The sequence below is a fragment of the Catharus ustulatus genome, chromosome 3, assembly GCF_009819885.2.
Source record: "Catharus ustulatus isolate bCatUst1 chromosome 3, bCatUst1.pri.v2, whole genome shotgun sequence".
Taxonomy (NCBI): Eukaryota; Metazoa; Chordata; class Aves; order Passeriformes; family Turdidae; genus Catharus; species Catharus ustulatus.
The window spans coordinates 114,918,954-114,935,288 of NC_046223.1; the positions used below are offsets into that span (position 1 = coordinate 114,918,954).

A 16,335-nucleotide genomic window follows, 5' to 3' on the forward strand; every position below is an offset into this window, starting at 1 on the left:
GGCTGCGGGAGGAGGAGCGATGCATGCCGGGAGTTGTAGTCCACACCTTATTGCAGTCCACTGTGAAAGCTGTCCCACAACATCGGTAGTTATGGAGGCGGGGACGGACAGGGTTTTTCCCTGGTTAAGGGCTTATTTACCTGGCTGTAGTTTATTTATCTGTTTTAGGCCTCACTAACCCGGCCGGGGCTTTTTGTCTGGTGTCATTTTGACATTTGCCTAGTGAGAAATGACAGGACCTGAGAGGGAAAAGTGGCCTGAGGGGGTGAGGGAAAAGCTGAATAAATCTGAGTCGTGGTGCTTTAGAGACGAGAAGGGTGGTGGGGTTTGTGGTTACTCCCTTCTGTGTGACTGCTTTTCCTCTATCTCTATAGTAAGAAAAGAAACTGCAGGTTTAACTACATCAGGGACCACTGATGTGTTTAGGTGCTAAGGTAAAAAGTTCTTGGTAATTGGATGGCTGCACTGAAAATTAGAAAGATAAACCATAGAATCACAGAATGGTTTGGATTGGAAGAGAACTTAGAGATAATCTGTTTCTAGCTGCCTGCCAAAGCCAGAGACATCTTCCAAATGGGGATGCTTTTTTAGTGGTCCTGTATTTAGGTAAATGTACAGAATTTGGGCTCTAGGTTAGCAAATATTCAAACGTTTCAGCTCATTTAGGCTCATTTGGATTGAGCCCAATTTCCATAATTTTGTTTTTTAAAGTGTGGTTTGCACTGTATGGGTTATAATTGCTGGATTTTTATTTTGTCTTTGTTTCCTCCTGTTTACAGATAAAGAAACCCTGCCAAACATCTTCCAGTAAAATGGGGAAACCAACTGGTGGGAGATCATCAAAAAATCCTTTTAAATCACAAAATCAACAAAGGACTTCCAGCAAAAAAAAGGGAGCAGATGAACAAGGAAGAAAACAAGGTCAAAAAAGACAGGTATACATTATTTTGATCAAACAAAGTAGAAAAGTAATGGGGGGGGCGGGGGTGGGGAGGGAGAGACGAATTTTTTCCCATTTTTAGAATTGGAATTTATAGAGAATAATTCATTAACTAAGCATAGTCCTCAGGAAAAAGCCCAGTGTGAAGAGCTCTTTTGAGCAGTCTTCAATAAAGCTTTTTTGTTTGTGGTCAGTGTCAAAGACTTGCCAGATGCTGGCATAGTTCATAGGAGCAGATGAATGGTTACACAGGAGAGGTTGTCCAAAATTGCCTCATTCTCATGTAGATTTTTCCCTTCAGAAGGTCCCTCAGACAGTCAGAAGGGAAGCTGAGGAACTGGAGGAGTATTCCCTGCAGGTAGGGTCCTGTTCTTTCCTGTTTTACACCTTTGACTCCAGTCCTGAGCTGAGTCACAAAGGTGTCTGTCCAGGTTTGACAAGTCACACCTTCCCTTTTCTCCCTTCATAACAGGAGGAAATGGTTCTTCAAAAACAGTGAAGCTGTCCAGTGCTGCAATAGGATCTTGGCAGCCTCTCTCAGAGAACAGTAGGCTGTTCCTGGAAAATACACTGGATTCAGTAGTACTGTAAGTGCCAAATATCCTGGTGGTTCTTCTTTATTTCCTCAAGGGACAAAGTAAAAATAGTAATGCTACTTGAACTGGAAGTCAGTGTGTTTTTGACATGTTCTTTGTGCTTGCAGACTGTGTGATGGAAATTCTGCCTGTATTTTCTTTCCAGATCTGTTTTGTTCCAACAGAGGGAGAGAAAAGATGATGTTCAGAAGCACCTCAATGTACTGAAAAAAAGGTAAGAGATCATAAACTTAAAAAAAAAAGAGGAGAGGATTTCTTCTACCCAGTTGTTTTGTACCATCTTTGAGGGTGAGCTAAAACTCTCTCTCTGACATATACATATCTAAATATATATATCTGTATATATGTTTAGAGATACATATATATAAAGCTATATATCATGTTTCATAAAAGCATTTCCAGGTTTCACTAAAATAATCATCGTTTGGAAGCAGCTAAAAATCCTCCTCTTAGAACTTAATTTGAAAAGCAGAAGGGTCAGAACTGGGAAAATATTAGGAAAATATTAGTTAATATCATTTTATAGTCAGGGAGTGTCAAGGCCAGTGGAATATAAACCACACAAGGTCAATGCAATAGAAAACATGAGATTTGGGGATTTCTTGCTCCTGATTCCTTCCTTGGACACCTATTCCACATGATTTTGGAGAACAATTTAAGGCAGTTTTTCTTTCTCTCTGCAGTCTTCTACTTCACTGGCAGCAATAAAGTTTAAAATTATGTGAGATTAGAATTTTCTTTTTGCTTTGCAAAGAACTCCAAACAAGTCATGCTTTCCTTTTTCTGTAATTAAAGGGTGCTGAGAAGTTTCATGACTTTAAAGGTGCCTCCAGGGAGCTGGGCAACCTGAAGAATATCCAGAACCTTCAAGTGGCAGAGAAACAAATGCTTGAGACAAATGAGCAGTGTTTGCTACAACTGCAGGTATGAAAAGCAAGGAAGGAAAAAATTACCTCGCCACACTGCTGGCTGTGCCTGTGCTGTTGTGGAGGAGTGTCCAGTGTTTGTCATTGTCACCCAGCTTTGCTGCAAAGCTCTGTCTCTTTTTGGATGCTTCTTCAGTGGCTCAGTGTGGTTTGTGAGAAAGACTCACCAGCTTAAGTAAATTTTCTTGTGGTTTTGTGGCTGTTTGTTTCAGGATGAAATAACTGAAGTGGAGAGATTAGCAGAGCACATTAAGGAAAATACACTCCAGCTGCAGCACAAAATCCAGGTGCTCAAGAACCAGGTAGAGGAAGATGAAAAAGAGGCCAGGAAGGTATTTCTCATAAATACTTGTGTACTCTGTAACCTAGAGGAGTGGGCTGACTTCCAGAGCTTTCTCAAACAAACAATTTCTCAGGCAGTGTCATTTAAGGAGGGCCTCATTTGCTTTTGGGACTGGATCTTTTTAATCTTTCCAATTTCAGTTGCAGAGTTAAGAAGTTTGGTTTTAGAAGTTGGATATGCAGGTTATTTTCCTACTTTGTGCCTGAAATTTGGGGGTTTGGATTGCTTTTTCATTCTTTTCTTCTTTTTCTAGGTATTCCAGGAAAAGCAGTGGAGCACTCCACCTCCCAGACTCCCCAAGTGCAGTTTGCAGGCACCCACTTTGCAGGTGAGTGTGGAATATTTATTTATCTTTTCAGAGACACTTTGGTTATGAGGACGAAGGCAACAGAATGTGCTTTTATCCCTTAACCTCTGCCAGAGGGAGCAATTCTGAAAATTCAGAGAATTTGAATAGGTTTTCATTTTTCCTTTTTAATTTTTTTTTTTTCATTGAGAGCTATATGCTTATGTTTTAAAATCAAGACAAAATCCTAAAAAATACCTCATCCCTGGAAGTGTTCAGGGCAGGTTGGATGGGCTCTCAGAAACCTGAGGGTTGGAACAAGCTGGTCTTTAAGGTCTCTTCCAACCCAAACCATTCTGTGTCTTATGATTTAAAGCATAGTTTATCTTTTCCTAGAAACTCTGTGGTCGGGAACTTGCGATTTCTGAAATATTTCTCTAATTACTGGAGGGAAGACTTTGTTCTCTGACTTTGAATCTTTTTTGTTTTAGCTGTAGTTGGACTACATGAAATTGCTGTTGCACTCAACAAAAGCTGTTTTTTTTATTTGTTGTCTATCATTCTTTCTTTCTTTAGGAGGAAATTTTGAAGGTAAAGAATCAGGGGGGCCTTTTAAAGGATTTGAACGCTATTCAGCGGTCAGCTGACTTGAAGAACTTGTTAACCCTTGTTGAGAAGACCTATGAGAAGGTGGATTTGCTTTGAGTAGCCAAAATGTGTGGAGTCTCCATGCTGAGTTTGGAATCTGCTTTCTTTCTAATGGGCTCCAGTTGTGACTGCTGAAACATTTTCTATTTACATTGGTATATAAATCTGTAGATATATTTTGGACTGATTTAAGTCATTTGTAGGTTTTTTTGGGGTTTTTTTGAACTGTGATGATGTCTAATGATGATATACCCTGTCTTAGGAGAAGGGAGGGAAATGGATGCTGGTGTTTTTGCAGAATAAGGGAACTGCTCCATTATGTTTGCACTTCTATATTTGTAAATCACTGAAGGCAGTGTCTTTTACCAAAGTAGATTTATCAGGGGTTTAATCTTTAAACCTGAAACAGGTAGTAAAAATAAATTTATCTAATACTCAGTTGTAAATCCCTGTTCAACTTTTTTCTATTTTTTAATGCAAAGCCCTCAATTGAAAAAAACTGAAAAATTTTTATCAAATGTACAAAATAGTTTTTATGTTTTCATTACTTAATACAGAAAACAACATCAAACAACAAAGTATTTTCTCAGGTTAAATTACCTGCTGGAATATAGCAGTGCTCTTTACACTGACTTGCCTCATAAACTCTAGTTCTTCTGTGTACAAGCTGCTGCTACTCTTAATGAGACAAAACCTAATTATTTTTCATCCATGAGGGCTTGAAAGCCTCTCTGGAGTTAGAATCATGGAATACCTCAAGTTGGAATGAGTCTATAGAGCTCTCTGCTCCTCACAGGATTGCCTAAACCATGTAGGATCAGGAAAACCAGTCTAAGTGCTTGCTTTATACTGAATCACAGGTAAAGGAATATGATTATTTAGAAGTATTTCTCAAATTTGTGGTCACTTGACAAGGGGAGCATATACTGCTATAACCATTAGACCAAAATAATTTAATCCAGCATATTGGTTAAAGATTTTCCTGCATGCCAGGAAAAGGTTAAGTAAAGATACACTCCTTTGCTTTCATTAAGGGTGATGATTGTGGGTTTTGAACTTCTGAACCACATAAAGTCCTTTTCCTTTTTAATTTTTTTTTATTTTGAAAAGTGTGGAGAAGGACAGTGAGTAGGAGTCAGATTCAAGGAAATTCCTTGAATCCTTCCACAAGAAAATTGAAATAATGACTGAAGAATGAGCTTCTGCATTACAGTGCTGGATAGTTACAGAGGCAAGCCATAACTACTTAATTTTTTTCCACAACACTGGGTGATTTTTGTTGTGGGTGTTATTACTTTGGGGTGTTATGCACACATAAACAGGGCAACATGAAGCAGGGAACATAAATCCAGACATCTAAGAGGTGGTCTTAGCTCGACTTGATGGTGGATAGTCTTGGACAAAGTCACAGAATGATCACATTGTTGGTTTTGATGAAATTTGAGGCTTCTTCCAGAGGGTTCACTGTTGATCTGTGTGTGGATCTGTGACCACAGCTGTGTGATTTGACCATTCTTCCCTTTTACTCACCTTAGCTGTAAGTTGGAAAGACATTTTCCTGGGTGTGTATGCTTTATTTACTGAGTTTATCCATTTAAGGAATACTCAGGAAAAATCTTAATGAGCCTCTGGATTCAGCTCAACTTGGCTTAAAGTTGTTCTTCAGAAGTGATCTACAGTAAGTACAGAGCTGTGATTTCTATGGAAATGGAAGTAGGGAGAAGAGCCAAGGGAAGAAGCTGTGCTGGGGCACTGGGGAACATCAGGATCTCCAGCCCAGCTTCAAGCCCAGCTGACTGCCAAGGTCAAACAGCCCTTCTGTTCTGACAGCCTGCACATCCCACATTTATCTCCTTTTACAACCTAAGCACAGCTTTGTGGCCCATATGTCTTTTGGGGAAAAACCTGAATTCAGAGCATTTTTTGGGATGTGCTTCAACAAACACTCAGTGAAAATGGCAGCAAGAATAAGGAAGCTGAGGCTCTCTGTTATTTAGCCAAGATTGGGTGAGCTAAGAGATTAATCCATGAGCCATCAATTTCTTCACACTTCTGGTCCATTTCTGCCCTCTCCCAGTAAATAAAACAATTAAAGAACACCACTTTGGTTTAGAAGTACTGGAAATGTTAATTGAAATGTGGATTATTTTGGTCAAAGAATTAAGAAGACAGATGTTATGGAGAAATTATTTAAACATTTTAGAAGCACAATGAACTAGAGCTCTAGGAACGTGCTACAGCACACATTTTATAGGGTTTGGGGATGATATTAAATGAAATGGCAGGGCTGAGGTCCACATCTGACTTGGAAACTCCAGGTGGAGGTTGGAAGTTGAACCTCTGCATGAGACTGGTGAAGAAGAGGAAGAGCTCCATTTTGGCAAGAGTCTCCCCAGCACAGATCCTCCGTCCTGGAACAAAATGCAAAAGGGCCACAAGAAAATCAGTGAGAGCTGCTGCTTCAGTATTGGAAGAAGAAAACCCTCTTTTATCAGCTCTTGCTTTGAAAAAGGTCAGTGGGAAGCCAGAACATTTGAATGTTACGTCCTAGGTATGAATAAAGTAGATTTTAAAATTGTGCTGGGTACAAATTACCAGAGAGAGAAGAATTTTGATCTTCAGAGGTATCATACCAAAGCCAGCTGGTGATGGTTTGTTTTTCTTTGTGTAAATGCTTATATTTAGAGAGAAATGTATGGAAATGTAGTCTGAATTACTTCACTCCAGTTTTCAATAAAATCTGAATTTTTACTTCATTTTCACATTTTTCCTCTACTTGGCTCAAGTTTTGGATCTGAAACCAAATGCTTTAGTCTGGACTTTAGGTCTATTAGTCAACTCCTAGGCAATTTTTTAATACTAAAATTTGTCAGCAAATTCCTTGAAGATTCACAAATGCTGGCTGGAGTGGGACTGAGAAACAAGGTAGAGGAGATATTCTATGGATATTCAAAAGTGCTGTAAATATAAGTTCTGTCAAATCCAGTACCTAGTAAACTACCTTATTCATAGCATGATGTCTCAAGGCCAGAAGTAACAAAAACCTGAACTACAATTTTTTTAACACCCTTGTGGGACTGAAAGTGGAAAAGGGAGAGCTATTGTGTGATTGTGATATGAAATAAGCCCAACAGGGATTGCCCAGACCTGATACTCCCTGGATGTGCTTTCAGCTAGGACATCTAGAATTAATTCTGGAAAAGAAGACCGGGGAACTGGAAATTTCATAAAAAATAAAAATAAAAAAAAAAAGGTGTACTGGATGGTATGGAAACTGGATGGTATTGACACAAGTATGACAACAAAAAAAGTCTTAATCAAAGAGCATACAGAGTTGAAAATATTAAAAAAAATATACTTAAAAAGAGCAATTACAGAGCCTGCAAAGCAGGAGAAATGCCAAAGAAGGAACAGGATTGGAATCCCATGATTTGGCAAATGCTGCAGGGGTGTAAACTCAGGTGAATGTCACACTCTGGGGAAGCCTCAAAGGGCAAGCCCCTTCTGTCCTTTGATTTTACACAGAATTTGGGGTTTTCTATGGCAACTCCTTGTTGTCATACTTTATGAAATCTTGACCCAGCCAATTTTTGTGACTTTTAAAAGGGGCATGGAAGAATGAAGCAGGAAGTGCATAGAAGCATCTTTGTTGTGTGTTCTGTGTAAATGTAAAAGAGAAAGCACCTGCTGAAAAAGGCAAGAAAGCATCTTTCTTCACAAATTTCCCATTGGCATCAAGGAAGTGCTCAGGGTAAAACATGTCTGGTTTCTCCCACTGTGACTGGTCTTTCAGGACTGTGGTCAGTAAAGGGATGATGTAGGTTCCCTGCAAAATAGGACGGAGGAATGAATTCCTGCACAAATTCAGAAGGAAGAAATGTTAGAAGAAGCAATCCTGTAGGCATCTCACCTTGGGAATGAAATAACCTTTGAGGGTAACATCTGCAGCAGTCTCATGAGGCAAGTTGAGTGGCAGGATGTTGGCATACCTCTGAATTTCATGGATGACAGCGTCTGTGTACGGCATCTGAGCTCGGTGCTCGATCCGCGGGGGGTTGGACCCTAGCACTTGATCTATCTCTTCATGGACCTTTTCTGAAGAGAGAATCAGCTCTAAGGTACAAGGACTCATTCAGCCCTGAGACACAGTGTGCTTTACTGATGTAAAGTAAAACAGGACTATAGTGTTTGATTGATTCTTTAACAAGAAACCTAAAGAATTTTTTTTTTCTGTCATCTTTTCTGTCTAAAGATCCATGTTCTGCCCAATGGGTCGAAACCCCCATTTGACTCCAAACAACCCTGTACCATCAGCTGGAATGGAGATGCCAGACAAGGGCAATTCCATGAATCTTCTCAGGTCCCCAAAAGCTCAGTACAGTCCATTTAACAGCTGCACAGGCTTTTGGTTTATTGACAGTTTCTGAGGGAAACTTGGAACAGTTTCATTGATCAACACAGGACAGCTCTTTACTTATTAATTAATGAGATTTCCCTAAGCAAAGGGCTTGGCCTGGATGAACTCTGTGTTCTGCTGCTGGCCAACCAGTGTGACCCTCACTGGGTCTGAACCACAGGGCACAGAGGCAATAATTGGCTGGAAATCTCAGCTTTTTGTAATTTGGCCTATTAGCAGTTGATCCTCCAGGTTCCTGTTTGGTCCCTAATACTCTGAGTGTAACAATATCTGTCATTAAATCACTTACTCTGGATTTCAGGGTACTTTAGCATCAGCAGAAAGCCCCAGTTCAGCGTGGTGGAAATGGTCTCAACACCAGCAGTAAACAAATTGCTCACCAGGCTTATCAAGTTGTCATTATGGAAATACCTATTGGTAGCAGATTTCTCCTGAAAAAAGTGGTTGAGATAAAAGGTTGAAAACTCAAAGCTTTCCATGTGAAAATGCAGTTTATATAGATGAACATTTGCTAAGATGTAAATCCTATATTTTAAAAAAGCGTGAAAGACAAGGAAGAGCTCTGGGCTTGTGCCTGGAGCAGAGTGCTGATATATCTTTGTATTTACTGGGACCATCTACAAAGGGAGCTGCATCCCCATGGGGGAGGTTACCCAGCCATATCAGACACCCAAATAAGCCCAGGCAGTGATTCCATTCTGTTTTCAAAAGAGCCAGAAGGGATGGGACAACAGAGAGAGCAGGTAAAACGATGCAGCCTTGGTAAATACATTTATACAGTCAGAAGCAAATAAATAAATATTCACTGATTAAAAGAGTTTGGAACTCCAACAGTGTGAAGTATCTGTTCAACTCCACCACTTTGTCATAGGTATTTTCTCAAACACAGCTTCCCTAAAGAAATTCAGCTGTAATTTTAAGGACTGAAAGAAAATTGCAAATGTCTTCATAGAACCATAAAAGATGGAATGAGCAAGAAAATACTCAGTTACCTCCTGCTGTTTAACCAGGAAAGCATCAATAAAACTTCTTTGGTCATTTTTGTCCAGGTTTTTGAGGTACTCTACAAAAGTAACTCGTAAAAAATCATGGAATTCATCTCTGTTTCTGAGGATAGCCTTGTTAGCCCTCAGGAGGAATCCAAGGTACGGGAAGATATTGTACACCTGGGAGTGGAAGTTGTTAGAGAGAGTTTAGCAGCCAGAGCTCTGAAAACATTACACAAACAAATTAGCAACATTTGGGGCCTTCTCTACAGATATGAGGTCAGAAAGTTAAGATTAGCATTTTGTTTTTTGGAACATGAAAAAGCGACTGGATGAATTAGTGGTAGAAAATTCATCAAGGACCACCAAATAGTTGTAAAAATCTTGCCCCAAATTACTATTTTTCAGCAGTAGTGTAGGTGTCAGGCTCAAACAGTTTCAAGCTGCCACCAGGCAGATGGAAATAATGACCAGCAACCTTTTTTATTGTTTTAGCCAGCACTTCCTCTAGCTTTTTTTTTTTTTTTTCTTTTTCAAAACCTAGATAGACATAAATCAGTCCAGGGTGTGGCAGCATTGCATGCAAGTATCCAAAGATATTTTTCACTCACTAGCACTCTTCAAACTATATCTTAAATTTGTTTTTGGGAGACTGGGGGCTTGATTGTTGATTCCATGATTCTCTAACTGTCTCTCAAGGCTTTTTTTTTGTCCCAGAAAATGCTTTGTAAACCTATTATCTCTCAAATTCTCAGTTTTCCTGTTTAATAGAAGAAACTGATCACCAGTTGCTATTTTCCTGTGGCATCCAGTGGAACAGAAACATAAACAAGTGAATCCTTACCGTAACCACAGGTTTCCCAGCAAGCCTCATGTTTTCATTGGTCAGATTACAAGTCTTCTAAATCTGGTGTCTGTGTAGTCAAATCGTTTTCCAAGCAAGATTGACACAATTATATTGGCAACTGCTGCATTAATCATTTTGCTGGCATCGATGGGATTTCCTAGACAAGGAACAAGAGCATTTATTACATTTTTATAAAGAGATGTAATTTGTAAGTGTAAATTTATTATTAAATATTGCTATTTATTTGTTATGATTGATTGCTCTTCTTGATTATTATCTGTTGGAGTCTGAAAAACAGAGGCCACCCCTGAGTTCCTCAGAGAGATCAAAATGCAGGGTTTGAATTAAAGTTTCTAGAGAAATTAAAGTATATTAAGCCACAAATACATGAGATAGAGGTGTAAGTTTAAGTAAGTAAGAATATGTTTTAAGTGCCTTAAAAAGTAAAAGCCCTAGACATCAGTGTAGCAAACAAGTCTCAAAAATAAGTGTCAGTGAAAGCTCAAAAACATAGCTTTAGACATAACAAAAATATAGTAAGAATATTGCTTACATTTTTCATATAGAACAGATAGGCCATATGCACAGATTATACATAAACTTTTGTATTAAAAAACTAGAATTCTAATAGGTTAAGAAGGAATGCTTCAGGTTTGTGTTTTTAGATCATTGGGTAGTTTGTAAATAAGAATCTGTGTATTGGGAGTGGGTTCTCTCACTCTCTTCCTCCACCATCATCATCATCACTACCACCACATGAAGAAGAAGAAGAAGAAAAAGAAGACAAGAACAAAAGAAAAAAAGACCAGAGAGCATCAGCCTCTTGAGACTCTGTACCAGCCTGCAGCCTCTGTCTCTGCTCAGGAGCCTGTACCAGGCTGCAACTCTGGCCCTCTCAGGATCTTGCACCAGGAGCAGCAATCAGGGCTTCACTTCTATTTGAGACTCTATGCCAAAAGCTTTTAGCACAGAGTTTAACACTTGGGACTCTGTTTTTTGAGGTTGATGTGCCATTCCAATAAACAAGTTAATAGCAACGAACATCTGCTCAGCTCTCTTACAGAGAAAACAAACCTGACAATTATCCAAGTCAGAATACCACACCAAGACACAAAAATGCCAGAGGAGCCAAATTCATTAAACTGACATACATTTCATAAAAAGGTGTGAATTTGAGAAGGTTCAAAAAGCCTCTGCATACTTGGACAACACCTTAGAGGGAGTGAGAGCCTGGCACAGGGTGCCCAGAGAAGCTGTGGCTGCTCCACTTCTGGAAGTGTTGGACAGGCTGGATGGGGCTTGGAGCAATCTGAGACAGTGGAAGGTGTCCCTGCCCATGCAGGGGTGGAACTGGATGAGCTTTAAGGTCCCTTTGAACCCAGAGCAGTCTGTGACTCTGCAGGTTTGGAGAATGAACAGCCCACCCACCGTTGTGTGAGGCGATGGTGTCGGCCAGGTGCCCGTACTCCTCCACAATCTGATCCTCAATGACCTTTTTGCCCATCCCAAAGTCTCGCAAGGTTGTGAGGGCAAATCTTCTCATCACCTTCCAGTTTTCTCCATGAGCAAAAATAACCCCTGCGACCAAAACAACATTTCAAAGATTTTAAATAATTTTGCAGGCATAGAATGGAGCTGTTTAGTAGCAACCACTTTTAAAACAAGCTAAATTGCATCCAGATTAGGAAAAACACAACTGTGCCCAAGTATTTTCAATCCTCAGCAAAAGGTTTGTTACACAAGAAAAGGATAAATATTTAAGATTTATTTAATCAAATCTTAGAAAGGATATATATCCTCAAAGACTCTTGTCACTGAAAGAAAGTGGACATCAGAAATTCAAGTTCAAACTGCTGCTCATCATAGTTTGGAAGATGAATTGAACTGAGATCTCTGATGACTGCAGGAAAAAAAATAAGCAGGAACAAATGTCTTAAGAATTAGGTAATGTCTTAAAACCTCTGTCTTTAATTTTTTTCACTGAAATTGTTACTGATGTAATAATTGTAACTGATGACTTCACCTATGGGTTTTTTCCCAAATAAAAAAAAGTGAAAAGTAAGCTTCTATGCAACAATATGATGAAAAGATGTATCTGTTAAAATGTTCACAGAATTATTCCTGAATTTGTCAAGAATCTTTGAAGAGATAAATATGAAATATAAATATGAGATATAAATTCTTATGCTAAATTAGAATGAAGTTGGTTGTGAAATTCTTTTTTGAAACCCAGCTCAGTAGACAGCTCTTTTTAAATAAACCCATAGTTCTCTATGTGCTGATGTATCTATTGTCACATTCTGAATTTAAAAGCACTGTTTACCACTGAAATGGCAGGCAACAATAGAAGAGTAATTTCAGAAAAGGTGGTTCTATGATAAGCTCAAAAACCCACAAGTCCAGGGCCATATCATGAGAGCTAGAAATGCTTTCTGGCAAGGATGCCCTGTTCTAGATCCTGGCACACTTGTGTCACTATCCATTCTCTGTTACTTATTTTTAGAGTTATGGTTGTTTTGTTGCCACTGTCATTAGTTTCAAAGTTAATAAGCGTGCTGAAGTCAATGAAATTGCTCCCTATTTTCAATGCCTTTTGTGATCTCTGGTCCAAAATGTTGTCCCAGCTCCTGCTTAGTCTATGAGGGGAAAAAAAAGTGAGTAGGTCAAGATGATAAGGAAAAGTAAGGCCAACTTACCATTTCCTTTGGTCAAATCTTCAAAGAGTGGGATTTTAGGTCTCTCTGAAAATGCATCTGCCTGGTTTATGAGAGCTTCCTTCACTGTTTCATAGCCAGAAATCACCACAATTTTCCTGTGCCCCAGCTGAACACTGAAGACTGGACCATATTTTTTGGACAGCTGTCAGGAGAGGAGAACAGTGATTCACAACTTTTGCAGCCTACAAAGAAATTAATGACCCTTTCCAGTGCTGCTTATTTTCCAGTCCTGCCCCTGGGTTACTAACATGGTAGATATTTTCCTGACTACAGGGAAAGACACTTGATTTAAGTGATGGGAATGTGCCAGACATTGTGGTGGATAATGGCACAGTGGCAGCAGAATTCCAGTGTGCAAAACTGAGCAGAAGTGTCAACAGCTGAAACCCCAAGTCAGCAAAGGATGGAGCTGAGAGGGCTGTCTTCCCTCAGAAACCCTTGCAAATTCAATTTTTGACTCATGTTTTCACACTCACCTTTATTCTATTGTGTTTCTTTTGTGTACAGGCTACACCTAACAACCTGTTCAACTGTTTGCTGCCATTATTTTATTAAAAATAAATCAGTTTGCTTCAGGGCCAGGATTTAGCATTAGATACATTTGAACTTTTTATACACGATTACATGCACCATGAATCTGTCTCAGGGACAATGTGTGTCTTTTTAGCTGGTACAGGTAGATTTTTTAATGTAACTTGTGCTCCTGATTCTTCTAACAGCTGGAGAGGGGTATCCTGACTGCACTCCCTTTCTTGTGGATTTGCAGAGAGAAACAGAAGGAATCTATTTACATCAAGATGCAAAATGTTCAGCAAGTGGTAAGTTACTACAGGCAGCTGAAATAGCAGGAGCTGTGACCAATATCTGAATCATGCTCAAGTCACAGAATCAATATCCAGCATCAGAAGGGAATCACTAAATTACAGGAGATTACATGTTGGTTCTGTGGCCTGAAAACAGATGGACTTGCTTTGTCAACATGATCGGGTCTTGGAGAGCTACAGTGATATTCCAGATACTGCATCTAAGCAGTTTTTTGATTTGTGGGTACAACATCCATACAGGTTTGTTGGTGCAAATATCCCTTTCAAATCATCAGCAGGGAAGATGTGCAATTTTAATATCTAAGCAGTAAAAATTCTAAGAAAGGAGCAGGTTCACAGAATTCTTCTGACTCAAAGTCAGCAAAGCCCTGCAATAAACTAGGTAAAGAAAGCACTAGAAAACTGAAAGATTTATTGTTTTGGCAAAGGTTGGCCCTGAATATTAAGAGTATATAGTTATATCTTCAGCTTTTGGGGAAGCAAAGAGGAAAGGGAGACGAGAACGTTGATAAATCAGTGAAGCCAAGATGCTGCAGTCACAGCTCCAGGTACATCAGTAATCAGTGGAAGACAGAGAGGTTTACACCACACACCAAAACCATTCCTTATTCAGTTGCCTTTTCTCAAATTACTACAAAAATAAGGTGCACACTTGCTATTAATTTGAAAGTTGTTGAAGGCTGAAACCTGGATGCATGGAGAAAATACTACAGTAAAAAAAACATAGTGCCTTCAACATTTTCTGCTCAAATAACCTTCTTGCTAAAGGCTCATGGATGGATGCAACACATTGGGTGCAATAGGAGAAACTCTCTGACATCTTGGACTATGGGGCTTGGTTGATAGGACCAGTAGAAGAGAAAATGAGTACCTGTAGATAAGTCCTGTAGGGTCTCTTCAAGTCAAACAAAAGAAGGTTTCCGATTATAGGTAATGCTCTTGGACCTGGAGGAAAATTCTGTCCTCGGTTGCTGTTCCAGAAACCTGCTGTTTTCAAAATGGAGAGAAAAGCCAGGATTGACACTAAAACAGTGGAAGTGCTGCTGTTCCAGAAACCTAATGCTTTAGAAATGAATAGAAAAGCCAGGATGAACACAAAACCAATGGAAGTGCTGCTGTTCCAGCCCATCTCTCTTCAGCCAAGTGTTTGCCACAGAAAAGAGAAAATGTGGACCCTGATCTCCGTCCTCCTGAAAAAATTTGCTTGAGAGGCTCTTGTGTTAGTCCATAAACCTCTTTCCCAGGGAAGGGTATGTTTTAATTGCAGCTGGTGACTTGTTCTCTTCCCCGTGTTTCCTAAAGAGCGCCCAGAAGGGATCAGGGGTATATAAGTGTGTGCTAACCAGTGTGACTGGGTGAAAGTGGGGGTCACTGTGTAAGTGTGAAAGTCCAAGAACATGGGTAACTGCAGGTCATCAACCTGACACTTGATATAAAACCATAAATCCTGCATGCTGTCCAGGTTACTGATTAATCATGTTTTTGCCTTTAGCCCAGATACTCTCAATAACCTTGTGAAATCAAAATTCCACTGCCCAGAGGTGTAGCACGCAGATTTATTATTTTAAATTATGTATGAATGCAAGACTCACAAGCTGAGAGCAAATGAATCTGTTTGTTGCAGAGTTGAGACAGCATTTATACACTGAGTGTGAGAATCTCTGCTCAGTTCTTCACACGCAACCCGGTTGCAGGCCCCCAATAAATCTGTTGGCCTGACAGTCTGTTATTCTTCTCAAGGTTTGCAGGCTCTGAGGAAGCAGGACGCCTTTCCTGTTTTCAGATTGTGTGTAACCCACTTTCTCCCATGCTTCCCAGGGCTTTTCAGGCCTGCTGTTTCCTCACAAAACTGTTTATGGGTGGCATAACTTTGATTCCATTGAATTCGTTGGGAATTTGAAATCGCAGAATTATTGAGGTTGGTGGAGACTCTGGAATTTTTATGGTCCAATCTCCCATTTAAGCTGGGCCACCAAGAGCCAGCCTATGTCCAGACAGGTTTTGAGTATCTCCAAGGATGTAAAAATGATATGATCCTAAGGAGGGAGACTCCACATCTCCTGGGCAGCCTGTGCCAGGGCTTGGTCGCTCTCATGGTATCAAAATGTTTCCTGATGTTCAGGGGTGGTTCAGTGGTGCCCATGGCATCTGCTCCTGAGGCACACACTGGGAAGAGTCTGGCTCTGACTGATTTGATCCTTCCCCCAGGTGTTGATCCCCCTGAGCCTTCTCTCCTTTAGGTTAAACTCTCACCTCTCTTTGTTTCCTGTATAAGAGATGCTCCAATCACTCCAGCATCTCCGTGGACTCTGCCCAGTCTGTCCATGTCTCTTTGGTACTGGGAATCCCAGAACTGGGCTGGGAACAGATGTGCTCTGTTGGCTGGGGAAAGGGGCTGAGGAACAGCCTAACTCCTGTCCCAGAGTCTAACACAGGGAACAGCAGGGGAGGAATTGTTGAGAGAAGAAACCAAGGGGAGAGTGGACAGAAAAGTTGAGTCACAGCCCACAGAACAGTGTTGGGAAAAGATTTTTTTAGTAGAAATCTAGAACACTAAAAGGCATGTGGCCTTGAGGCCAGAACCTGAAGGTTGTGTGAGGTGAAGTGGCCAACTCTGAGCCCCTCATCCTTCTCTCCCAAAAAGTGTCGGGGTCCCTGCAGAGACATGACCAGAGGCAGGGGAGAGGAGGGAATGGGGGAAATCCCCAGGGAATGGGGGTGCAGAGACCCAGAGGAAAGGAGCCTGGCCCTTTGCTGGAGCCTGGGAGAGGGGCTGGAGCCTGGGAGAGGGGCTGGAGCCATCCT

General features: G+C 40.3%; 2 protein-coding genes across 2 annotated transcripts; one reads left to right on the plus strand and one right to left on the minus strand.

Moving 5' to 3' along the window:
- The first annotated feature begins 19 nt into the window (after positions 1–19).
- CENPQ (centromere protein Q) lies at positions 20–4,217 on the plus strand. Its single transcript, XM_033056636.1, is given in 10 exon segments — positions 20–85; positions 780–935; positions 1,242–1,308; positions 1,416–1,527; positions 1,682–1,750; positions 2,332–2,369; positions 2,372–2,460; positions 2,675–2,794; positions 3,059–3,133; positions 3,668–4,217. Coding segments are annotated over 10 exon segments (921 nt in total). The 3' UTR covers positions 3,797–4,217.
- Positions 4,218–4,220: 3 nt separating this feature from the next.
- LOC116994730 (cytochrome P450 2K6-like) lies at positions 4,221–14,659 on the minus strand. Its single transcript, XM_033056634.1, is given in 11 exon segments — positions 4,221–6,150; positions 7,424–7,565; positions 7,650–7,834; positions 8,446–8,587; positions 9,149–9,322; positions 9,987–10,036; positions 10,039–10,146; positions 11,418–11,567; positions 12,686–12,848; positions 14,402–14,514; positions 14,587–14,659. Coding segments are annotated over 11 exon segments (1,488 nt in total). The 3' UTR covers positions 4,221–5,962.
- Between the last annotated feature and the right edge of the window lie 1,676 nt (positions 14,660–16,335).